This window comes from Dermacentor albipictus, chromosome 6 (genome assembly GCF_038994185.2).
Source record: "Dermacentor albipictus isolate Rhodes 1998 colony chromosome 6, USDA_Dalb.pri_finalv2, whole genome shotgun sequence".
NCBI classification, from domain to species: domain Eukaryota; kingdom Metazoa; phylum Arthropoda; class Arachnida; order Ixodida; family Ixodidae; genus Dermacentor; species Dermacentor albipictus.
This window is the reverse complement of record NC_091826.1, coordinates 57,642,011-57,668,689: the sequence shown is the minus strand read 5'-3', so window position 1 is coordinate 57,668,689 and position 26,679 is coordinate 57,642,011. Positions and strand designations below refer to the sequence as shown.

The 26,679-nt window shown below is 46.8% G+C and overlaps 1 protein-coding gene across 1 annotated transcript in view; it reads right to left on the bottom strand.

Annotated features, from left to right (window-relative positions):
* LOC135896118 (protein tyrosine phosphatase domain-containing protein 1-like) overlaps positions 1 to 26,679 on the bottom strand; it is a 117,857-nt gene that overhangs the window by 15,265 nt on the left and 75,913 nt on the right. Inside the window, exons 5-9 of the mRNA XM_070520963.1 lie at positions 23,422 to 23,443; positions 5,574 to 5,858; positions 2,957 to 2,995; positions 2,566 to 2,665; positions 445 to 554 (exon numbers count right to left, since the gene is read on the bottom strand). Coding sequence (XP_070377064.1) covers positions 445 to 554; positions 2,566 to 2,665; positions 2,957 to 2,995; positions 5,574 to 5,858; positions 23,422 to 23,443 — 556 coding nt within the window. The remainder of the gene's footprint in view (positions 1 to 444; positions 555 to 2,565; positions 2,666 to 2,956; positions 2,996 to 5,573; positions 5,859 to 23,421; positions 23,444 to 26,679) is intronic.

Genomic DNA, 26,679 nt, shown 5'->3' with positions numbered 1-26,679 from the left:
TTCAGCGCACCTGGAAATTTCCCAAGAAGAAAAACAAACTGACGGGGCTGAATGCCATCCGTTGCATCGCAGCGGAAGCTATGTCGGTGCCAGCTGTCCTGAGGCTCAACCGTGCGAATGCACCCGTCCTTGCATCATGTGGCCCTCGGTCCACGTCATAGGGACGTCTGCTCGGCCTCAACCACTCTCTAAAAGGCAGCTTCCAGCGCTTTAGCACGCCCAATAATTTCCACTCGCACGCCAGATTATATACGAAACGAAGTATAGGCTTTGAGTTAGAGGCTTTCAAGGTCAACAGAACAAGCGCGTATGTTCCTGAACGTTTCTTTGGTTGTGGAACAGCATTGTGAGATTGTTGTAAGGCCTAGCGAGTTCGCGCTTAACATCATTCGAATCGTCCTCTACGCCTCTCGTTCGACATCAATGAAAAAAAAATTCAGGTACCTGCTCCGGCTGCTGATGCTGCTACTCGATGAACTCTTCACGCTGCTCGTGCTGAGCGTACCCTTGGACTGACTCAGCCTGAGTAGCCTCTCGCAGAGGGCGTACAAGATCTGCAACAGAAGTCAAGGGTTCAAAGTTGGCGACACATGTGCAGGCACGTGGAGTCTATTTCAAGCGGTTCTCTTAAGCGGTGCCACGCCAAAAATGCACGAAAAAAAAACACTGAAAACTTGACATGCACTAGGCTCTCGCGGGAGTCGTGTTCCCTGTGTGGTGTCTGGTTTTCGCACCGTTGAAAAAAATGTTTACTAAACAGCACCAACTCGTCCAGCAACAAGACTAACGTGTGTCGACCTCCGCAAGCCATATTGCAAGGACGGCCGCGAGATCTTATGGCCCAGGTGAAGCCGCCACATGCTAATGAGGTTTCTGATCCAGAACGCCTTCTAATACGGCTATACTGACAATCATGTAGAGATAAAATTGGTTCTGCGGTGCGTTGGTGTACGCGGAAATGCCAAGAACTCGTGGCTTTGGACTGGCTTCTTTCAGAGAGAGCGAGAACACCTTGAAGACGCCTCTGGCAGACAGCGTTCCATGTGTCACAATTATTGAGAATCTGCTAAAACAGCACGTAAAGTGTTCTTTCTTTCTCTCTCTGTTAGTGAGTAAGAACACAGTCTTTTATTAAAACGTGAGCACTGGTGATGACATGTGCAGTTGTACCAAACGGGAACACAACCAGTGAGTCACTTGAACTTGGAGGAAAGACGAGAACTGCTGATGACCACACACGCTCCAAAGTTATGTGACAAATTCCAGTGGCAGGTCTAATGAACAAGTAGAAAATGAAGCAAGGAGCCCGATTTTTGTGACCCACAAATGTGTGGAGCCAACAGACATAGTCTGTTGGCTTCATATGATAGTGGCAGATGTCGCTCGGGAAGCGGTTTCAAAACTTTCGGCAAGGTATGTGCGCTGGTTAGCTTATTCGAACATTAAACTTATTGCTTTCCTGAAACGGCAATCTGTGTGACTATAGTTCGAATTAATCTGTTTGGCATCAATATTATTATTATTATTATTATTATTATTATTATTATTATTATTATTATTATTATTATTATTATTATTATTATTATTTGTGTTAACTCAGTGTCCTGCTGATCTATATTCCATTGGCTTTCGGTATTCCTTATTGAAAGCCAAGTGTTCTTTTTGCGTTCTTCAGACTTACTATGTCGAATCGTTACGGTATTAAGGTGATTATTTTGCTATTGTGTTATAAATATTACCTTTATTAGCGTCATCTCTGTTTTGCCTGCCAAAGGAAGCCAGCACCACCGAACGAAAGAACAATCGTGCACAATATGCGGCATCTGTATCTGCACAATTCTTATTTTACAACTTTTAGCAGAAGAGCAATTGATATTATGCGTAAACGTACACATAGCTGCGAAGAACGGAGGTACGCAGTCGTTCGTCTAGCTCGTAGACTGCGAAGTGCGCGACAGGTGGTAGAATGCATAGATGCACGGATAAAAAAGCAAAGCTATATCTGCCCACGCGTAAGATCAAACTGACGTGTTCGTAGACGCTTTGATTGTCGATAGAGCCGCCGTGCATGTCGAATGGTGTTGCTTCAGTGTCCCAATGAGCGATGAGACGTCGCATAGGAGGTACGAACATGCGATGACGTGTGAACGCTTGCGCATGTTCAATCAAGCACACATGCGGTTATGTGTGCAAAAATATCGCTAAGCTGTTACGTTTAGTGTCCGAACGAAGCCATAGAGCATGCTTAGAGACAAGACAAGCTCAGTGCTGCTATTTCTGAAGCGTTCGTTTCTTTTCATTTCTTGTTTTTTTCGAAACGATGCAGTAGGGTGTAAACCTCAGGCTTAAGGTTTAATTGTGCTCTCTTGGATTATAGCAATACCAAACGCACTAATATCTACGAATGTTGTTTCTCCATATAGTTGTTTAATAAGGGGCGTCTAGGACGTGTTAATGTAATTATTCGGGTTAACACGTACATATCGCGTTCTACGAAGAGAGAAATGAATATTTGCACGCCATCGATATCTGCGAAGAGGAAGAATGGCGGGAAAGGTTGCTTACCTTTGGAATGTACCTCAGATGCCTCGCCTCCGTACCATGCATGACTTTTCGCTGTTTGGCTAGGTACTGAATGAGGGTGAAATCTGTAGCCTTGGTAGGCCTGTAGCAGAAAGGCGAACAGAAATTATTCGAATTTGGAAACGTCTCTGCGACAGTTTACAACTGTGCATTTCACCGACTAAGTCGCTGATTTACACTAGAAGTTCGGTTCATATACCACTGTTGTGCGCGGCCGTCATACTTGTGGAAGTCTGATACGAGATACTTTTAAATGGCGCTATACCACAACAAATGACGCCTACAAACTCAAATGATTTGCTGGTTAATGCCAATGCTAAACATTATTCACGTTGGAAAAGAGTACAAAGCGCACATTCAGCAATGGCCTTACCTGTATTTGTCTACTTTGGTCGGTTTTCTGCTTGTGTACCTGCGAGCGACAGCATGCAAGTACGTTAGCAGCGCTACAAGCGATATAGTGCCATCCAAATGCATGACGCTAAAGAACCGTGATATAAAATCTCGTTGTAAGGCTAATGAGAAACAAATAGGAGATAAAAGTGTGGCTGATGTCTGCCCAAGCAAACAGCATAGAACTCGCACTCTACTGTATCTTTTACCAGTCAATCTATGCAGCTATTTATCTCTCACCTCTTTTTATTTCCGGCTTTGCTTACGCTGACGACACAATCTGTTTAATAAGTTCTTGAATTTGTGCCCAACGATAGAGCTTTCATTTGTTGCTTTTCGTTTGCTTGTCTGTCTGTCTGTCTGTCTGTCTGTCTGTCTGTCTGTCTGTCTGTCTGTCTGTCTGTCTGTCTGTCTGTCTGTCTGTCTGTCTGTCTGTCTGTCTGTCTGTCTGTCTGTCTGTCTGTCTGTCTGTCTGTCTGTCTGTCTGTCTGTCTGTCTGTCTGTCTGTCTGTCTGTCTGTCTGTCTGTCTGTCTGTCTGCCTGTCTGTCTGTCTGTTTGTTTGTTTGTTTGTTTGTTTGTTTGTTTGTTTGTTTGTTTGTTTGTTTGTTTGTTTGTTTGTTTGTTTTTACATAGAAACACCGGTGGAGGCACTTGGTGCACTAATAGTGCAAAACCAGTGAATAAGAAAGCTAGTATCAAAGTCATTCATTTGTCGGTACCCCTGATCCCGGAATGCCTTCAGCTATTTTTGAAGCAAATTTACGCACTAGCATTCTTTTTCGAAACAAACGAGAAAAAAAAAAGAACGACATACCCGGCCTCCCTTATTTCCACAAGTGAACGTAACTCGTGTTCGAGCTGTATTTACTATACGGCATTGTCGACAATAACAATGCTTCCTCGTCAAAGTAATTCAGTCATGCTAGCGACAAAGTGTGTTTGCTGACTCGTAAGTAAGTTCAAGCTCGTTGAACAGGGAGCGGGCGCCTCAGTCCCGGTCCGCACGGATATTCGACCACTTCTCGCAAGGAGGGTCAAAACAAACAGAAGGGTTTGCGGAACCTGCTCGTATTGAGCGCGGATAAAATAGGCAAGTGTAAACAAAGTCAGTTGGTTTGTGCTCAGCGCTGTTTGAAGCTGTAAGTGAAGCATACTAAATAAAGATTGGCCTCCCTTTTATTCTGCTTTTTAGTGAGAGGCATATTTATGCTGTTCTCCACGCTAACTATAGTGAACTCTTCGCACTAACACATTACACTAACTGCGTTGCGCTACTAGTGCACACCAACAAGCTGTTATACACACTAACAAAGAACTAATTATCATACTTAAAACTGTTGAGCAAAGCGATGAAGGGAGAGGACTTGAGCGAGAAAACAAATCACGACATCCGAGTGTCATGTTTTGGTTGAACTATGTCTAACCAACTATCCCACGGCGGAATTTTCTTCAACCAGTTGTCCACAAGAGGTTGCTGTAGTGCGGGCTAAACAGTCCTGAAGATAAGGCTCTGAGGCGTTTGTATATGGCACGCCACCAATTTCACGTGGCGTCCTTAAAATGAGGGGAATGTTTCGATGTGTTATATGAACGTCCTCTCGCGCCAAGACTCTTGGAACCTTTCTACTGCATTTATACTACTCGTAATACCCCTATTTCGTGCTTACATACCTACGAATCTTACTGTATTTTAATATTCTAAAATAAAACGAAGTCTTCATTCAGCATTTTCCTTATACCTGCACGCAAAAATACTCCAGCCGTCTTTTACCAGTCTCGATCGCAGATTCAATCACCGAGGTCTGGTATGGGGTAACTGAATGATGACTTATAGTGACATTCGCTTTGAAACGAGGCGGCAACAAACAGTCAACTAGCCTGCTCAAGCTAACCTAGTTCTACTGTGTTTATTGCAGACTAGCATCTTTCTCGCAAAGTTAACCTATGCCTCTCACGGCCCTGACACAATCTCTCTTCCCTGCTATATTTTTTTTTGTATCGATACTCCTAACAGATCTTGCTTACCTCCACCACTGACTATTTAACACTCCCATTAGCTTTGAACCCAAGCGCATCCTTCTGGAAGGCAGACGTTCCCGACAGTTTTCACGGGGTACACAAATCTAGCTGAGGGTTGCCCTCCGTACGCATGCCTACACCCAGCGCTCCAGAGTATGTGTATACAAAGCATCCCTTCCACCCCCCCACCCCCCGTTGCCCCCCTAAACCTATCTAAAACCTCTTAAACTTCGTAAAGTAGCAGCACGCTTTGAAGAATGCCGCCTCCTCCTCGCGCGCTCTGGCCGAAGCCAACGCCTCGTCGCTATTGGCCTAATAGCATCACGTGGGCCCTCGCGCCGTGCTTCAGCGCCATTTTTGCTCGAGAAGCGTCTACAGAGAGGCGAGGAGCACATGTTGGCGCCGTTGCTACTCTCGAGCGGTGTAGGCGGCGCCACGGTCAAGGAGGGAGCGTATAAAAGAGGAGAAACGAGGAGGCACGAAGGCGGAAGAGGAGAGTGTCGCTACTTTACGAAGTTTAAGCGGTTTTAAGCCAATAGGTGTAACACCGCCTCCTGGCGGCAGCCGCTCGACTCACACGATGGGGTAGACGACGAGCAGCGGCAGCACGAACTGCGCGAACTTCTGGACGCAGTCGATCTGGCTCTGCGTCTGCACCGAGCCACGGCGCTTGAGTCGCACGAAGCGCACGGCGTCATTTGGCCGGCAACGAAGGGCGAACACCAGGTAGCTGGCCACCAGGACGCCCGTCCTGCCCAGGCCCGCGTGGCAGTGGACGGCCACCTTGCCCTCGGTGAGGGCGAACGCCATCACCTTCACCATGTCCAGCAGCGCCAGGCTGCTCGGGGTGCCGTAGTCGCGCCTGCGGGGGTTGCGCCGCAGAGTTCAGGAGACGAATGGGAAACGACGGAGAAAGTATAATGTGGTGCATTCGACCGGTTTCTCTGTACCGCGGTTCGACTAAACTTAAAGTGACGCGGACCTTGAAGTTGGTGTCACATATCCACTCTGGGGAATTGACCAAGAACCCTGTAGCTAGAGGTCAAATAAGAAATTTAAGAAATGAGAAAGCGTTACTTTATATTAGTTAGGATAGGATCAAAAGAGATTGGAGAGGAAACTTTTATGAAAATGTAGAATTCATTAAAATACATATTCGTACAATAAAACAAGTGGAACTCAATATAGTGGAAAGAATATACGACGTAGACAATTAATTTAGAGTTGAAATCGCATTGGCCTTTCAACAAAATCCGGCATGGCTTCATCTTAGTTTGTTTTCTTCCTTTGGGGGGGAGGAGGCTACAGCAATGGGCACATGTGCTACACATGCATCATGGGACCGATCCACGCGTGATCGTTGGGATTTATTTATTTATTTATTTATTCATACATAGGGGGCTTCCGTTTGTCTTTGAAATACGCTGTGCCGCCAAAGAGCAGCGAATAAGCTCTGACCATGGTTTTCACCACTTTGGACAGCATGCCACCTTAAAGGGACTGACAACTGCCGCCAGAATGTGTTGTGGAGCTCGATGGAAATGAAATGACCATGATTTATAGTGATACAATCCAGCACGCTGTTCTAGATTTAAGTAGGAACTATAACTTGGCAAAGAAAGTTGGCAAAGAAAGTCTAAAAAAATTTGCCAATGCATCGAGCGGCCTGGCGGTGAAGTCTTGGTATTTCAGATGTAGTATATACGAGATTACTTACGCTGGCTGCCATTAAGTACGTCATACTAATTCCTTAAAATTGCAGTTCGTGTATTATCAGGCGCTCGCGCGATGTGTTCAGTGCGTATTACGAAGTAAAGAAACTGCCTGCTATGACCATCGACGCTGCCTTTGTGGTAACGAGTGGAGCGGAAGGGTGGGCAGAGCACATCAGTGCACCGCGGCGCACATGAGGGCTGTTGTACGCGGCCGCGAGTTTTAGAGTTAGTAACCCTACTCCTATGGTCTCTGTGAGACACAAAATGCCATCGACGAACTGTGCCGTGAATGGGTGCCAGCACTGCAATGATATAACTGTTCGTATGTCCTACCCCTCAGCTTGACGTGACTGAAAAAAATCGTAGTAATACTAAGCCTGGCGCTTACAGCCAGCAAAAGTATGGCTCTTGAGATCAGTTTGCGTTACTAGGACGGAGCCGTCGCTGTAGCGTAGAGTCGGACATCGCCTACCCATTACTGTAAAAGTAATTCAATGCTCCATAAAACATGAACAACAGTAACAGTGGCTTGGTAAACGAAACACTACTTTCTTGCACCTATAGAACCGAACTTGTCGTCTGCTTCCCACCAATGCCGGCGTACAATCGCTATGGCACTCGCCTGTCACTGTTTCCAGCACGTTACTTGAGTACGACTACATCCTCCATGCAGATCGGAAAATTCTGATAAAAAATATGCTGCGCGGCGTTCTTCGCGTTACCACTGTATGATTGGACCCTCGGACCAGTAAGCTTTCCGGTGCACTAAAAGTGCTCGTACCATAAAAAAAAAACGTTGGCTATCCCTTTAACCGAACTGCACACCAGGCCATCACGTGGGCACTTTATTTCAGCCGATGACCGCGGTTAAATACTGATATACACCGCAGTATAACTTTCTACGGCTCGTTTCTAAGGCAACACCGCATTCACTAGAGGCGGCTTTGTACCCCTTTGAGGCATGGAACTCGTGGCTGAGTGGTAGCGTCTCCGTCTCACACTCCGGAGACCCTGGTTCGATTCCCACCCAGTCCATCTTGCAAGTTGTTTTTATTCATGAAGTGCCTGCCGGGATTTATCGCTCATGGCCAACGCCGCCGACACCGACGACACCGGTTTTTCTGCGACACAAGCTCCTTAACGCTGTCGCGTTAATTGTAGCCCGTGCACCCAGTGCGTGAGCCTGAGCGTGAGCAAAGCGCCATCATGGCGCCGCAAGAATTATGCGAGTTTCCGAGAGCTATGGCTAGCCTTCATCTGGTCGCTAAGCGATTGCCGGCTGTGACAATCCTGATCTCAGATCATATGTGGCGGAACTTAATGGTGCATTATTTAAAAAGTCTCTTGTGGTAGACAAAATGTCTTGTGCCTGCTATTTTGGGTTGGGCTCTGTTATTATGCTAATAGATATCTTGAATAAGAGAACAACGATTGCCTGAGATACAGTGGAAGTTCACGAGGGCTATATACTTCCTTGCCTTTATGAAATGACGTTTTGCGTCACATTTTTGCGAAAGGTTCTTGTAGATTGCACTTGTTGGTATATAATGATGGCGACGTTTATTGATGCGAATAGCCCCTTGGCATTATCAGACAAGTTTACTTGCCTTGCGTCTAACCTTTTTCGCGAAGCAGACAGAACAGACGGGAGTGCCAGCGTTCCACAAATCGGTGCGCACTGACATTTTTGTTTTGAATAACTTTTAAATAAAGAGCCCATAAACAGAAAACATGCCTGTGTTAAAATTCTAGGGAAGGGATACGATGCCTTCCTTTTATTTCTGGCATCTGGAGGCTGAGGAGACGCGATCGAAGGTTGGGGTGTGAATCGCGAGGTTCCACTCGACTGTCGTCCCGCTCAGCTCGCGTTGCTTCCAGAACGCTCTAGAGACCCACATTGCGATCGCTGCCAATCGCATTAACAGTAATCGTTTGTTAGTTTAACAAACGAACAAGTTGGCAGGGAGGGGGGGGGGGCACGAATATACTGTTAAGCTGTGTGGCTCTCAGCGTATATGTCTGTGAGCTAGCTAGAAACCGTTCGTGTGTACGTGCATGTGTGTGTGTAGGTTTCTTTTTTTTTATCCTTCTCTATCTCACCTATCGCATCCCCTTGCCCCTCCCCCTGTACAGGGTAGCCAACCGGAGATAATCTCTGGTTAACCTCCCTGTCTTTCCTTTGCATCTCTCTCTCTCTCTCTCTCTCTCTTGCTGGTACTGTGGTGACGGTTGCGTCTGAATTGAGTGTCGGAGGTGCCAGCGCTGCGATGCGCAGTGTTCTGAAGGAAGAGAACACCGCCATACGTAAAATGAGTGCGTCATGAAAGATCTTCCTTGACGCGCGTCTTTCCGGAATTCTATTATGTATAGCCTCTGATTACAATTGTTGGTTTATGGTCAATACCCTGTCGGTATCTGCCCCGACTGAAGAAATCAACGTCAACACACTAGATCCACATAAAGCTTCACGGCTCTTGCCTTCTGTACTTAAGGTTGATAACTTTGAAGGTTGATGACGTTTCTTTTGCGGAGTGTTTCACGTGTCTCTTTCTTTTTTACTGCGAACAGCATTCTTTGCCTACTTCAGCCGTTTCGAATTCTATCTATCTATCTATCTATCTATCTATCTATCTATCTATCTATCTATCTATCTATCTATCCAGCTATCTATCTATCTATCTATCTATCTATCTATCTATCTATCTATCTATCTATCTATCTATCTATCTATCTGGCCTCTAACGCCTGCCAAGTGATCCAATGTCCTCCTGCTTGGCACACAAGGTATGTGTTTTTGGTCGTGATGCCGTCGTGGTCGTTCCATTGTCATTTCAGCTTCGTGATATCTTACTTTCGTCATGCTGTCGTCATCACGCCTTCTACCCTGACTCAGTGGCCCAAGTTTCCTAACAGCCTGGGCCACTAGGTACGGGCTCGTGGTCGTGATGCCGTCGTTGCGTACTCGTCACTCCAGCTCTGTTATCCGATTCTCGTCGTGCCGTCAACGTCACGTCGTCGTACAGTCTTCATGCATTCGTTCTCACATCGCCGTCGTGTTGTCATATCCCTGCCCTTAAATCGTCGTCATTCCAGCTTCGTGATTTGACTCGTCATGCTGTAGTCGTCCCCCCTGCTACTCCGACCCATGGGTCCAATCTGCCTGATACCTTGTGCCAATAGGCACGTGGTCGGAGTCATGGTGTCGTCTTTGGTCGTTGCATCATCGTTGTTCTAGCTTTCTCGTCCGACTCCCGTCATACAGTCGTCATCACGTCATCGTCGTCACACAGGCGTCATCAGGCCGTCGTCCTCACAGAGTCGTCATCGAGCCGTCGTCGTTCATCATCATCATCATCATCATCATCATCATCATCAGCCTGGTTACGCCCACTGCAGGGCAAAGGCCTCTCCCATATTTCTCCAACAACCCCGGTCATGTACTAATTGTGGCCATGCTTTCCCTGCAAACTTCTTAATCTCATCCGCCCACCTAACTCTCTGCCGCCCCCTGCTACGCTTCCCTTACCTTGGGATCCAGTCCGTAACCCTTAATGACCATCGGTTATCTTCCCTCCTCATTACATGTCCTGCCCATGCCCATCGTCGTTACGCTGTCATTACATCATTGTGATCACTTCGAGTAACATCATCCGATTGTCATCATGTCGTCGCCGTCATACCACTTTCGTCGATTCATCGAAGCCATTCCTTGTTGATCATTGTATCGCGATCATGCTGTCATCATTCAGACGGGGTCATGCCAGCGTTGTCATGGCATCGTTGTCATTGCGTCGTCGTCACGCGGACGCTACCATGAATCCGTTGTCGAAACCGTCGTCGTGCCGTCTTGGTCGGGCATCGCCGTCATTCCCGCTTCTTCTTTCGGTTGTCGTCACAGCGCCGTTGTCACGTGGTCTCGATCGCATTGTCCTCATGTCGTCACCGTCATGTTGTCGTCTTTACACCATCGTCCTAATTTAAGAATCGACGTCTCACTCTCGTCGTGCCATCGTAGTCATACGCATTTGTCCTTCAGTCGCTATCATTCCTTCGTTATTCCGCCGCCAGTGCGATGGCTGTTTCGGGCTTTTAGCGGGCAATGCGATGTAGCGAAACGCCAGCCTTATTGGCGTCGCCGTCGCACCCTTGCACGGAGCATTGTTTATTTGCGGGCTAAAGAAAGCTTTAGGTGCTTAATGCTGGTGGCATAGTTGGACGCCAAATCGATCGCCCAGAGTAGCCGCACGAAGGTAGCTGAAAGAAAAATTATCTGGCCGTCGTAACTCACTACTTTCGACTGAACACGCCACGCACGATGAAACGCACCTCTCAAGCACAAAGCCGCCTGAAGTCAGACAAGCGGTGACCAGCAAAACAACGCAACATGTGAATGGGGCGTATAGTAGCACGTGAGCCTTACGACCACGCCTTTCTTCATACTACAAGAGCTGCATTGCATTGCAACTGATAGTGGCTTGAAAAGCCTTTGTCTTAGCGGGCGCTGAAGAAGAGTTATTGGTTCTTAATTTTAGATGTGAAGGAATCCTTTTCTTTCCTCACCACTACTACATAAAATTGACTAGAAATTTTATTTCTTGTCAATTTCTAGACTAGAAATTTTATTTATAGTTTTATGCAAGTCGCGTATTATTTTTGAATGAAAGACGGTCTTTCTTTAACAGTGTTTCTTCTCTCCTCACCTAATGGAGTTTCAATCGCTGCTCTCGTAACCACCCTTTCTGGTGTCTATGACAATTGGTTCTAAACCGCTTTTCGTCCGAAGCTTCGCGACCCATTTCAATGGACCTTGATCCCACTTTAAGGCAATTCAATCACACAACCAGCACGCAAAGGAAAGGCGTGCAAAGATCACGGTCTTGGAGTCCGGCTTATGTGGGCATGCGTCCGAAAATGGTATCACATTTTTTTTTTCATCTCATAGCGCGTTCCCAAAGTTCACATTACTTAATTGTGAATTGTTTCCCTTTCAATGAGCCTCTGAAATGCGAGTTCCGCGCCATTCCCGTTATTTCCTTCGTTTTTTTTTTCTCGTGTCTATTTTGCGCTGTTACATAAGATGAAGCTATACCAACTCGCCTAAATGTCAGTTCTGTTAGCAACCCCGATTTCTTCGTCTAGCCTGCATACCTTGCCACGCTTGCGAAGTGGGGTCTGCTCGACGCTGCAGAACCTCGCAGCATCACTAACCGACAAAGTTTCGAGCAAACGTAGGATACGAATGGAACGATAAACGAGAAGAAGGGATGTCCGCATCTATCCCATCTATCAGTCAAACTTAAATTTGTATCGATGCTCGGCATTCAGACGTACAGGATGTTATCTGTCGACGACGTATTCTAAGTACGATGATGGTGATGGCCGTGATGGTGGCGATGTCAATTGACATCCCCTTCAAAACAGGACAGCGACAAACAGTAACCCATCCAGCTTAACCAGGTTTTGCTACACATATCGTCATCTAGCCTTCTTACGATACGATGTCAGTCTTAACTTTCATATTTAAAACCTCTTCCACTATATTGTACCCTTACCTACACTTGTAATGACTACGGTTTTATTAATCTCTTCTTTCTTTTTTTGCGATAATATAACGTCACTTCCCGATAAGCATGCCAGCCACGTACAGCACCACCTGGTCGCGGAAAGGCCCACTTTTAATTCGCGGTGGTATTCAAGGAGGCTCTGAAAAAAAATTTCTTTAAATCTCTTTTGTGCTATGGTACACTCTGTGTGTATATATATATGTATATATATATATATATATATATATATATATATATATATATATATATATATATATATATATATATATATATATATATATATATATATATATATATATATAATACAGCAACTAGATTAGGAGACAGAGTTCGCTCCCAATTGTTCGTTTAAGAGGGATTTTTAGCTCGGATTTCACTATCTAATACATGGAAACAGAGAAATCGTTCTTCTCGGCAATCACTGCACCGAATGAATGATCTTGTCACATTTAAAAAAAAATTTCTAGTGACCAGGCGTCTCACAACGCTGACGCAACGAAGAGCGTTGAAACAAACGGGGCAACTTCTCGGCGTTAGCTAGCAACCAGTGAAGTTATTAATGTGATGACAGCTCTCCGTTTACTGTTTCATTTCTCTCAGAGCAATATACACACACGCAGCAGCTCAATGGGACATTTCACGCTTTCGCATCAATATATGAAAGCAAGGAAAGTCTCGCGTGCTGCCTTAAGGATCTCATTACGAGTGCGATGGAAGCGGCTGCGTACACTCCTCTACGTGCACGCAGACACCGTACGAACTTCAATTTGGAGCTTGAGCGTCTTCGAACCATTTGTCCATAGGCCGAGAGGCGATAAAGCTGCTCTGGCTATAGCAATAGCAGCTTCCAATTCCTCGAGGAAGAAGGACACATCCATTTCCAGAAAGCATGTCGCAAGGACCTCTGTCGGAATTCTGTTATTGACGGTTACCTCGTCGTTAACCATTCCTTGCCCAGAAAGCTTCTACTCTTCCTAGGAGCACATTTGATGGAGAGCCAAAGCGCAGAATGGGCGTCGTTATTCTACACACGTTCGTCGTCACCAGGGCCGGGCGGCCTCACATACAAGCCGCTTTATCTCCCCTAGTTGAAGATGTCCAAGGGTGTCTAAAGTAAGACTTCCTAAATACAAGAGTAAGTCACGGAATAATGGCGTCGTTCACGAACGTCGTCCAGCCGCTTGATGCCACTCCTGAAGCCTAGCAAGTCGTCGCTCGGCTTCCCATCCTACCGACCCGTTGCGGTGTCCAGCTGCGTCGGGAGGGCAAGATAAATTATAAGCAATGGTCTTCCCCCGCTCTATCTTGAGTGCAACAGCATATGCCCTGCGCCCATAACTGGATTCCAAAGAGGCCATTCCTCTAATGATAACGTCATCGACGTCGTGACGTCCCTACAACAAATACTATTGGGCAGTTTCTGGCAGCGAGAGCAAGGGTTTAGCGAAGCGCTTAAACTCCTCAGACGGTGTTCTAACTATGCGCCGGTCCGATTACAGCGGACGCGGCATGCGCGAGTGCGCCTAAATTTCTGGCAATCTTGAAAGCTTGAACACGCCGTGTAGGGCTTTTAACGGCATTACACAAGCGCCACTACATAACATGCTGTTACATAACATGCTGGTACATAACATGCTGTTACATAACATGCTGTTACATAATTTGCTTTACGTAACTTGCTGTTACATAACTTGCTGTTTTGATTGTTTTGCACTATTAATATTTAGTAGTTGGAATATATTTAAGATAAAGGCCACGCGCTGCGCGTTTTACGTTTCACTACATTTGTTTGCGGGCTGCCGTTCTCAAAAATCGTGAGGAATAATTCAGTCAGGAACGTAGGACCTGGTTTAGGCAACTACGAGGTTGAATAGCATAACGATATACCTAAATTTATTCCGAACCTCACGGTAACGACAACAGCCGTGAGGATTCGCCTGGAGTGTCCGTATAAATGCTGTCGCAATGAAGCACCAGCCCAAGCATATATAACATTCGTGCTTTTCGTCGATGTGAAAGCCGCATATGATACTGTAAAGGCACGAAGCTGTTCTTATTGCCGCAGAGAATGTTTGAATCGGTATAGAATATTGTTCCAGTGGATTCAAAGCTATCTATTCAGGACGTCCCTCTTTGTGCTGCGGACGGATTTCCGAACGGCTAACCATTACGCCTGCCGAGGTGGCCCGCAGGGCGGGGTTGTCAGCACCACTTTGTACAAACGCGTTTATTGGCATTGCCTTGTTTTTTACCGCAGACAGTCACGCTCTTCTTATCTGTTGACCACAGATGCGCGTAGGCCTCAGCGGTAACGCGTGTCCCGGGGTTCCTGCACGACTGCAGAAAGTAGCGACCCCGACAGCTACGCATGTCCCAGCTTGAGGTCTCTACATTTTGACCGATGAGAGCACATTAACAGCTTTTACCCACATGTACATGACCTGGTACGCTAGTAAATTTTGTACCCTAAGTTAAAAGAGCAAGCATAAAAAGTACCACGTTTCAATTAGGCACCAAACGATTTCACATGCAAACTCTCGCCGATTTCTTGGCATTATCGACAGGGATCTTTCGTGGAGCCTACCCCTTTCTTACTTGAAGAGCCTTGCATCTATCACCAGTATTGCCAAATTTCTGGCCAGTAACGCATGAAGCACATCCCTTACACATATTTCTCAATTAAACATAACGCTCCTCGTGGAATATACTGGCGATATAGCAAACTAGCGTTGCTTGACACTGGTAAAACTAATTTCCGCGCCCTTCGGCATGTGTGCATGTGTCTCTACCTCGGCGTGCTATAGAACCGCGGCAACAGTTGCAATCATCAGAGGTCACATGCTGACGACGTAAATGGCTGCTGATGCACTCGGGCGCTTGTTCGCTGCATAATATATACACTGAAGTAAGGAATAACGATGCATTATCAATGAATGCATCAGTGGCGCAATTTTATTCCAAAGTACCACAGACTTACTTAAAAAAGAAATGCTGGCTCTCCCGTAATTGAGAGTAGGTGTGAGCATAAATGGCTACCGGAAAAGCAGATTGGTTGGAGATGATACTAGCCACAATCTTAAAATGGGTGTAGTGCACGTTCAGAACGGTACACCCCGCCACACCACACCGCCCCACGTCACACTACGCTGTACTTTGCACTGGGGTCCGTATGGACACAGTAGTTTCCTGTCACAGACATAACCTCATTGCAAGGCTCGTCTCGACCAAAGAGCCATCCGCAGCGGGCCGGACGCGCCGCGGAACTCACGGACCGCTGGCGTTGAAAAGAGCACAGGCAAACCTGTCTAAGCACCAAAAGATGACAATCAATGTATATATAGTGCCCTCTATCTGCCTTATGAACGTCGCTACTGGAAATCGCAAATAAAACTTCAGTGTACTAGAAGTTACTGCTTGAGTGATATTGTGAACAAACATTAGGAAAAACTGGGAAGCAATATGTTTGGTAACTTGTTTGGGCCCTAACTAGCATATGTAATGCGGTCCTGTACAAAGGGTTGGATGCCAAAGACCGCATTTTCTGAAGTTTTGATTGGTTGCCCGGATGTTCTCATTGTACTGCCGTTTTGAGTGCTCGGATAACGGCTCTGGATTTTGGCTCGAGGTCGCTTCGACAAGAGGTCGGCGACAACGGAAACTAGCTTAAAAACTAAAGATGGTAGGAAGATCACTTGCACTTCCTGCAGATAGTCAAACACTTTTGGTTTAGCCCTCTAGAATAACACGTTACACCTGTCGACAGCAGAGTCTTAACCACATTTACTTTAGTCCCCTCGTTCAACACGTTACATTAGCCTATAAACATACACGACTCTCTGCCTGGCATTAGTTTTGCTAAGCAGTTATAATATTTCACAAATTAACTCTATTGCTGAGCACAACAGGAAACTTATGTGCATGACCTCGGTGCATGGAGTACTGTCTTTTTATCTGAACTCATCAAGAACATGCGTATTTAATAAGCTATCGGACAAAATACTCATTTGTTTCTTTGTACTAACTTTTCAATCAAAAATGCATGATCGAAAGTTTTCGATGGTCACGAACACACTACTGCCACAGAGTGCATAAAAGCGTCGTTACGGAGCACTTAGACTTTGACTTAATGTGTGCGCTCGGTAATGTGAAATTTTTTTCACGAGAAATATTTTGGATCACCGCCCCAAACCACATATGCAAGGTATTGTACATGTGCAAGGTATCACGTACAAGATATTGGCGACAATCATAATAAGGAATGATAAACTAGTACTGACGGAACGCGTCACGTCGAATCTCGCGTCAAACGTGGTCCAGTGCCTCTAATAAAGCGGTCATGTGTAGCAGTACGCTGCACTGTGACGTGATTCGGTGTAAAAGTGTATGAGCAGACGAATCACGTGACTCACCGCTGTTCCTGTGGCTACAAATGGGGATACCGTGGCTGAAATACATATATATCAAATTTTAGGGGGCAGCAAGATGAAAGGAATGCAAGGTAGGGAGGTGAACTAGACGCGCGTCCGGTTGACTGCCCTACGCAGGGGGAAATGGAGTTAAGGGATGAAAAGAAAGCAGTAAAGGCGACGTAAAAAAAGAAGGCACTGGCCATGCAGACACACGTGGCAGTTTAGGAGGGAGCAAGATGAAAGAAATGCGAGATAGGGAGGTGTATTAGACGCGCCCCGTTGGCTACCCTGCGCAGGGGGAAAGGGAGTTAAGGGATGGAAATAAAGCAGAAAAGGCGACGTAAAAAGGGAAGACACTGGCCGTGCGGACACACGTGGCAGTTTAAGGGGGAGTAAGATGAAAGGAATGCAAGGTAGGGAGGTGAACTAGACGCGCGTCCTGTTGGCTACCCTACGCCGAGGGAAAGGGAGTTAAGTACTGAAAAGAAAGCAGTAAAGGCGACGGGAAAAGGAAGGCACTGGTCGTGCGGACACATGTGGTGGTTTAGGGGGGAGCAAGATGAAAGGAATGTAAAGTAGTGAGGTGTACTAGACGTGCGTCAGGTTGGCTACCCTACGCAGGGGGAAAGGGAGTTAAGGGGTGAAAAGAAAGCAGAAAAGGCGACGGAAAAAAGGAAGGCACTGACCATGCGGACACACGTGGCTGTCGATCACGCCTACTTGCAATCTGCCATTGGGGCCAGTCGGCTTCATAAACAACAGAAATGTCTGCGTCACTTCGTAGGTGACTCAGGCATTGCGACGCGTGGGGACATGGTCCAAGGATATTTGTCTCTGAATTTGGTCTGTGAACTAGTCCGTTTGACGCGCTCGCAAGGTTCGAGGTTATAACGATACCTTTCAAGAGCACGCGGTATGCGATTGACTTGTTTGCGCAAGCTACGAAATGGAATCCATCGTGGTTGAGAAATTATATCCCTATACGGCTCGAACGCGATCGAAAGTGTACCGTGTGGCCGGGGAATAACCTGTGTTCAGCAGCTCTCAAGCAGATGATATTGGCGCTTTTATACACTTCATGCGCTAACCGAATCTATGTTGGCGCGGGCGATTCAGTTTCAGCAAGTTCCACTGACGCTTTTGTTGGCCCAGTTCGGCCTGTCTTCGTTGCGTTTAAAACTTCCCATGGCTAGGAAATAGCGTCAATAGGGATACATCTCCCGACCTCACCCTAACTCATCGCATCACTCAGGCGACGTGGCAAAACCTCCAAAACAACTTAGGAAGCAACCATTACATCCTCGAACTTCGTATAGATTTTAAGCACTGACCGCTAGCCACGAAACCACTAAGGCTTACTAATTGGATGTAATTCAAAAAATCTCGCTGCAACACTAACGAAGAAACCGTTACCGACATTGAGCAATGGGCGAACGCCTTGCAGGCAGACGTAGAGGCACATACCACCACTCTCCCGCTAGACACACCCTTGGCCACAATTGATTCCAAGCTCCTACACATGTGGGAAGCGAAGCAAGCTTTACTTAGGAAATGGCTAACAGCACGTTACAATCACAAACTCTGAATCAGAATCGCCATATTAGACTCTCAGATCCAACAATACGCTATCAAATTGGTAGCACAGCAATGGACTCAGATTTGCGAAGAAGCGCATGGTAATCGCAGCACTAAAAAGACCCGGCAATTGCTCCGGCACCTGCTCGACCCCACCACGCGTCTAGGACGCACAATAACCACCAGATGAATAAACTGCTGCATGAACATGCAGCCGACCTGCTGACCATGTTCAGCAACCTGGCGTCCAAATACACGCCCTCTCCTGCGCAAATACCCATGCCCGACCATGCTGGAGAACCCAATGAGGAGCTTTGCAGTCCCATCACAGAAGCGGAAGTTCGACATGCCCTCAACCAAGTGCGAACCACCACGGCACCAGGCCCAGACTCTGGGACCAATAAAACGCTTCGCAACCTCGACGAGCAATCCATACGCAAACTCACCGAGTATAACAACGACTGTTTCGAAGAAGGGGAGATACCCGAACAATGGAAAGCAGCCAAGGTGATCTTCGTTCCAAAGCCGAATGAGCCAATTCACATTGATAACTTCCGTCCAATCTCTCTCACTTCATGCATAGGGAAGATCTTGGAGCACGTGATCCACCTACGCCTCTCCAAATACATCGAACATAATCACTTGCTCCCTTCGGAAATGACTGGCTTTCGCAAATCTCTTTACTTGTCAGGATGTCATGCTAAGGCTCAAAGAAGACCTTATCGAGCAGAGCGATGCACGTGACGCACAAGCGCTTCTCGGCCTCGAACTCAAGGGCGCCTTGAATAACGTGTCCCACTTGGCCATACTACTCGAACTTAGCAGTATAAACTGCGGGGAGCGAATCTACCGCTATATGCGCAGCATCCTCACGAAGCGCACTGCGACCCTACAAATAGGCAGCGAACAATCTGGCAAAATAAGTTTATGAAGCACTGGCACGCCCCAAGGGGCAGTACTCTCCCCCTCCTCTTCAATTTGGCTATGCGACCTTTAGCTTTTACACTCAAGAAGATTCCTGACATTCACACTGTACGCGGACGATATTACGCTGTGGATGACCGGAGGTTCTGACGAGCACATCCAAGACACCCTCCAAGCAGCAATCGATCAGGTCGAACAAGCAGGTCACGAGTTGAATATCAGGTGCTCCCCCACCAAATCACAGCTTCCCCTTCTGCGCTCCACGAGACGCTTCAGGACTTCGCCCCCGAATATCCAACTCACGATTGAAGGGCACTCTATACCCCAAGTAGACAGGTTAAGGGTCTTATGATTACACCTCCAACGCAACCGAGCAAATCAGCATACCTTGCAAGCACCACAAACAACGGTAGATAGTACGCTCCGACTGATAGGAGGGATCTCCAACAAACACGGAGAGCTTCGAGAGAAGGAGCTAATTCAGCTAATCAAGACTTTTGTCTTGAGCAAAATCACCTTCGCACTACCGTATCTCTCACTCTCTAGGCAGGAAGAGGATACTGTGGATTGCTTGATCCGCAAGATACACAAAGCGGCTCTTGGTGTTCCAATTAGAGCATCCACACAACGGGTGATGGCCACGGCCACGCGATATACCCTTCAAGAATTAACCGAAGCACATCTACCATCGCAATACCACAGACTCACCACCACTGAAGCTGGGCGTGGGATCCTGAGACAACTTCATCATGCTCCGCCATTCAACGAGAGCAAGCGACATCAACTTCCTCCGAACATACACGGCCAATACCACATCCAGCCCCTGTCCAGAAACATGCACCCCGAATTTCACGTCAAACGCCGCAAACTTCGAGCCAAGGTGATACAACGCAGCTATGGACAGGCTGAAGGAGTCTACTAAATGGACGCTGCAGCCTATACACCCCTAAACAGCGCTGTGCTCAAGCGATCGTAGACAACCAGCGCAACATTGTTTGTTCCGCATCAGTCAAGACCATCACGGCGGGTGAAGCGGAAGAGGCCGCCATTGCACTCGAATCGGGGCTACCCGATTGCAACGTCGTCATTAGTGACTCTAAGACTGCTATCCGGAACTTCAGTAACGGCTACATTAACAACCTCGCGCACTGTCTACTTGTCGTTCACCCACCAGAAAACGACATCGCTCTCGTATGGACTCCAGCACATCAAAGACTCCACGGCAACGAAATGGCTCATGTCGCTGCTCGAGGATTCACGGACCGAGTGGCCGCAAATATGGGCCTAACTCTAGAACCCAATGACTCCCAACAACACACCAATGAATACACCCTCATCATATTCCATGAAATTCGCACGCATTACAGACACCAACGCCTAATGTACACACCTCTCTCTGAGCCTAGAACGCACCAGAGAGAAATACTGTGGCGCCAACTACGAACTCCCATTTTTCTTACCCCGCGCACTTCGCACTTATTCTTTCCCGCCACATACCCGACACCCAAGTGTCGCTTTTGCCCTGTCCAGATAGCAGATCTCTCCCATATCATGTGGCAACGCCCCATCAAAACTTCCCTTCCCGCACGCTCAAACCATTAATTAGTAGCGAGGAGCTGTGGGAGACTGCCCTGCTCAGCTCCGATCCCACCCTACAGGACCGAGTCCTGAGGTAGGCTGAGGAGGTAGCGGAGGCCTACCACGACTGGTAGACGGGCTTCTAGACACATAATGTGGTGACGGACGCCTGCTGGGACTGGAGTACTTAGACCTCCCTCTCTCCACCCAGCTCCTACCCTCTCTTAAAAGGAGAATAAGGTTCATTTATTCCGACGACACAACGTTCAGAGTATCTAAGGTCGTCGTTCGTCGGTGCTCTGGTGGAATATCTCGGAAAAGACCCACCTTGCAAATGATCAGTATTGTACGATTATCAGGCAGCCCTTAAACACGTGCGAAGGTTACCCCGCGGGTATGTTGACCTAGCTGGTGTCCCAAATCATCGAAACTTGACATTGTGCTTCTGATAGAGGAGTTAACATAACATTTCAGTGGCTCCCGGGATATTGTGATATCTTTGTAACCACCTTGCCGATAACGATGTCCGTTGTGTCCACGCCGGAGCGCCGGCACACCTTACTAATATTGGACGCTGCAAAACAGCTTCGCTATTTCGCGCCTAATATCGCGTTGGCTAAATGGTAAACTCCGCACAGCTCCAATCGTCGCTTCTGTAGCCTCGATCCCTCACTCGCGATGGCAGTTACCACCAAACCTCACGGATCAACGCAACCCTATACTGTGACTGATGTGGCACAGAGTATAAGCTTCACTAATTCATGCAGCTATCGCATTAAGATGGCTCACTCCTTCTTCAGCGATCAGTGCAGATGTGAAGAGACCATCGCTCATCCCCTGCGCTAATGTTCCCTCTTCGACAAACGATGCCAGACTTTGAAATGTGCCTTGGACGGTAGACCTTTCTCTGAAGCACTGATCCTGGAAGTCCGGCCATACCGATCATGAGCCCGGGAAGCCGCAGGAGCTGTTCTATACAGAATCTGAAGGCGACATACTTGAATGCGCGACTGTATGTATATAGGCTTGGTTCACGCGATTTATCTAATTCCAGTCTTCTCTCTCTTTCTTCCATTCGCCCATCTTTCTCGCCTCGTGTAAGGTGGCAAACTGAAGGGTAGCAAACTGCCTTTAATTCCTTCTTTCTCCCTCTTTATCTCTTTGTGTGCGTGTGTGTGTGTAATGACGATTGGAAAATGGCTGGCAACACATATCTTTTAGCCGTTTTCAAATTAGCGATATACCTAACTATACTTTGTGACAACCTGAGAATTCAGTACAAGCTACGCGCACGAAACCGCACTGTTTCTGACCGCTGTGCCTTCACGCTCCAAAACATTGTTTGCGAGACGCGCCGATATTTTCAGTATCGGCGCCTTGACGTCCGTCCACGCTGTGACGTCACGAAGATGGACGTACGTAATTTGCAGGGACAGTTATAGAAATTTCCGTCAGGTTGGACCGCGACGTATCTTCAACCGCATTCGTGCGACTTCGGTGTGTAGCACGGGGCAGAACTGACCCGTATAATAGTTGTAAAATTCGGTTATGAATATTGTACCCTACTTGAGAAGCGTCACGAATTTATGGGACATAGTTCTTTCCATTCGTTAGATGATGGAATAGTCAGAATAAGCTGCTGTGGTCTTACAAAGGGAAGAGCAGAAGTCGTGCGAAAAAAAGAAAAGAACATACAGGAAAGACCAACTGGCTCAACAACTAACTATTCTACTGTGGTCTTTTTTTTTCCTGTATTTACAGTATACGGTGTAGGGTTCATTGAAATTCCCCGCTAGCGCTGTAGGACAAATTAGGGGGGTTCCATCAGCCGCTAGATGTCAGTATTCGGTTTTCAACCAGCTCTTCAGTAACCAACGTGAACCGGCAAATATTGTGCGAAGAGCATAAAGACTACCCCAAATTAGCGACTATGCCAAATCTATCCACAGCGCTGTTTCGGTAGTCGTTTCCGACGTGCTCCGATAGAGGAATCACAAACCTGAAGAAGTAAAGCTTTATCTTGAGGCGCTTGCAAACCGCTGCAAGTTGTACTTATTTGTGCTCCAACGTCATTGCTAGCATATCATCCGTAGCATCATGTGTTGTTCTTCTAGTCACGACCTGACCGTTTTGACAGCACGTTACCTGATGACGCTACACCATTGTTTCCTCGATATCATCGGTATATAAAGATTGTTTGCGTTCAAGACAGTTCGGAATCTCTTAAATAACAACATCCTAATGAAACAGTGATAACTATAACCTTCCCAAAATGAAAGGTCACAGCAATGAACCAGTAGACGAAGGCTATTTCTCGTTGAACATTATTCATGTATAACGGCGTCGCGTATCGCAGCTACCGAAAGCTACAAAAGCGCTGCTGCGATTGCTCATGGCAACTGGACTGAGTGACCGATTGCGATACGATGCTGAGAATGTTTCACTACTTCGACGACACTAACACTGGACTTTCACTCCTTCTATTAATATTGTGATCCCCTTTTCCCTTCCCCCAGTACAGGGTAGCCAATTGGGCTTAATCCTGGTTAACCTTCGTGCCTCCTAATTATCATTCTTTTGCTCTCTCTATATATATTTTTATTTTTTGAACTCTCGTAAGGGCGGCAAAAGAAGGCATGCGAGTCGGAAATCGTGCTTACCATCCGAAGTTGTAGAAGAACACTGCGCAGTCCATCGGGTAGTTCGTGTCGGGGAGGGAGAAGAAGAGAGAACCACAAATGATGAGTGCGCGAATAAGGACCCCTCGATGAGAGGGAAAGGTTATCAGCTCGAAAATTGTGTGCTACGTTGGGCGTGCACCACAGTTACGGTGTCGAAACGACGGGTAATCGGGTGCTTCGAAGACCGAAGGCACCGGAATTTTTATTTCACTTTCTTCCAATCATATACAGTCACACTTCGAGCAACGTCATTGCTACGTCGCCTTTAAAGAAAAAAAAATGTGAGCGAAACACCAACAAGAAGGGTTGTTTTGCGGCCGCGAGCCCATGTCGAAATTATTACGTCAGTGCTATGATGTCTTACATTTATTGACATTGTTGTGGCTAAACTAGTTGTGGGCTCTTCGAATGGTTTTCTTTGTTGATAATCACTATTTCGTCTTCGGTGCGACCGTTTGTTCCTTCTTTCTTTCTTTTTATAACGGAGAAAAGCAGGCAGGCAGTCCTCTTTAGGCCAGCTATACGAAAACCACCAATTATCTTACTCAGACAAAGAATAAAGAAAAAACAAATACGAATGAAACATATTAACACGGAACTAGACACACGAACACAGTCACACAATCAGTGCCACTACATACAGGCCCCAACGGAAGCATGGTCCACTACTTGGGACCGTCACCCATTGCATCACTTTTGCGGAGTAATCATCCACACCGCTTTTTGTGGGGCAACGAGCACGAGCCCTTGCCCGTATGTACATACTTACAGCACATGTATGTGTATTAGCACATATCGCACAGTCGTACTGCCCTTGGTTGGAAAGGACAGTGCGACTGCGACATGTAGACAACAAGAAAGAGAAAATAAGCAAAACGTAGAGAAGACAAAAAACGCGTAATGTCACTCGTACGCAGCTCGTGAGATTAGTGGTATACACTGAAAATATCGCGAGGTGGCACTGACAGCACGCCTCTGCTAGAGTTACTGTATATGCTACCACAGGTAGCATATACAGTAACTCTAGCCTCTGCTCTTGTCGAAGCGTAACCGCCGTCGAAGCCCTTTGCTCACTGCCAGGGCACGTCTGTCAAGGATGTTCAAACGGGGGCGCGCTGACGAACCCGCCGCTATGGGTCATACTGAAGGCGAGACGCTTGATCACTCCGTAACAATACCTTTCAGCACCGAGTCATACCAAGGTCCATTCTCTAGTCTCATTCGTCCCTATATAACGTCGGCACACTGCTCATCACCTCTCACGCCGCGAAGCGCGGTCCTAAAAATTAATCAGCATCCGGAAGCCCTATGCTGCACGACTAGGTGCATTCGCAACCCACATAACCGCGTTCTCTCTCTCTCTCTCTCTCTCTCTCTCTCTCGCTGAAGCAATTCTTCCCGAACCCCAACTCGCTCCTTACTTGACCCGCAAAGACGAGGCAATATGGTCGGTGCATGCATGCGTTATACACAACCGCACCGGCATTGTGCGTCTAGCCCCCGTACGCTATATATGCGGAGTCCATTAGGGTCGCGTATCCATTCTGGCTTATAACGACCTCCTCGCAGGAGATCTTCTCTTATCTCTTCCCCCCCTCCCTCTCCCCTAGTCATCTCTCCTCGCTTTGGGAAGCCGTGCACGACCGAAAGCGGACGCCTGCTGCCCCAGCGGAGATGAATCGAGTTCGTGCCAGAAGCAGCTGCCTTTGTTGTCGATCGTCCGCCGACACTGATTGCTTGTTCACTCACTCGGGGTAGTATAACGCTGACTCACGGGAACGGCAGTACCACGGTTTCTTTCTTTCTTTCTTTCTTTCTTTCTTTCTTTCTTTCTTTCTTTCTTTCTTTCTTTCTTTCTTTCTTTCTTTCTTTTCTTTCTTTCTTTCCTTCTTTCTTTCTTTCTTTCTTTCTTTCTTTCTGTCTTTCTGTCTTCTTTACCACGGTGAAAGAGGTTCGCTCCTGCGGCCTGTACATAGGAGCGACTTGAACATCCACTTTAATTTAACCTAAGGCTGTCTGCCATGTAGTTCTGATAGTTTTGCGTGGCTCACCTTTCTCGACGCCGCCACAGTTTAACAATGTCCGGGGCCGCCCTCGGGCCCAGCGTAATTCGACTGTGGCGGTATAGTGATGGTTTTGGTATATAGGCGTGTACCGGCCGGCAATTGCGCTGCCTAATAAGCGCCGCTGTCTAAACTCGCTGGTCTAGTCAGTCTGTTTCACATTCTGTTTTCACATCATTATATCGTCTCGCGCTTGACACCCGCGTTTACTTTGCTTCGTCCAAGAGTACATCGATCACGTTTTAGCGATCCACTCTAAAATAGGTATAGTTATGTTGTACCTTGAGTTCCGCGTTGATGGCCAGCTTCGCTTTTTTTTTTTTTTGGCAGAACAGCACGCAGATCTTGGTGGCGATCATCACTCAGTCTGCCCCCTGTTACGCTGAGCTTCTGTAAGTTGACCTTTTCTCTAGCCGTAATCTCTGTTATGAATAAGTGGATAACCGGAGTTATGCATTGGCATCGTTTCTGAAGCCACCCTGGTAAGCTCAGAAGATTGGTATTATTTTTATTTTCATTTTTTAAAGGGAGGAGGAGAGGGAGGGGGTAGTCTTTAGTTTTGTCTCTCTGTCCGGTTACTGTACGAAGTCTCCCTCGTTAATGAGGCTAGTTTACAAAGATGAATTGACTCTATTGTTAGAGTAAAAATGCCACTGACTTTAAGATTATGTGGATGAACATCCATGGCTTCTTCAAGCAGCGAGCCAATAGGGAAATCGGCTGTTTAAGTTAACGTGAAGTTTACAAAGATGAATTGACTCTATTGTTAGAGTAAAAATGCCACTGACATTAAGATTATGTGGACGAACGTCCATGGCTTCTTCAAGCAGGGAGCCAAATAGGGAAATCGGCTGTTTAAGTTAACGGGAAGGGAGGACACATTCAAATGGCTAGAGCCACGGTTTGATATAGCGTACCTATTTCTGGCAATTAAGCTTACATAAGTTGACTCAAGTATATTGCCGTCTGTCCTCACCGCATGTAAAGGAATAAACATGACTACAAAATCAAGCTACATCAATTCAATTGCAAGTATGCTTAGAAAACAGAGTGACGACTCAGTATATGCCATATATACTTCCTCCGTTTTCTTCTATCTTAAACTGTGATTTATACAGGCCTGGTTCGAAGTAGCTCGAAATAAAATCTACCTGCTGAAATTGTTCCGCACTGG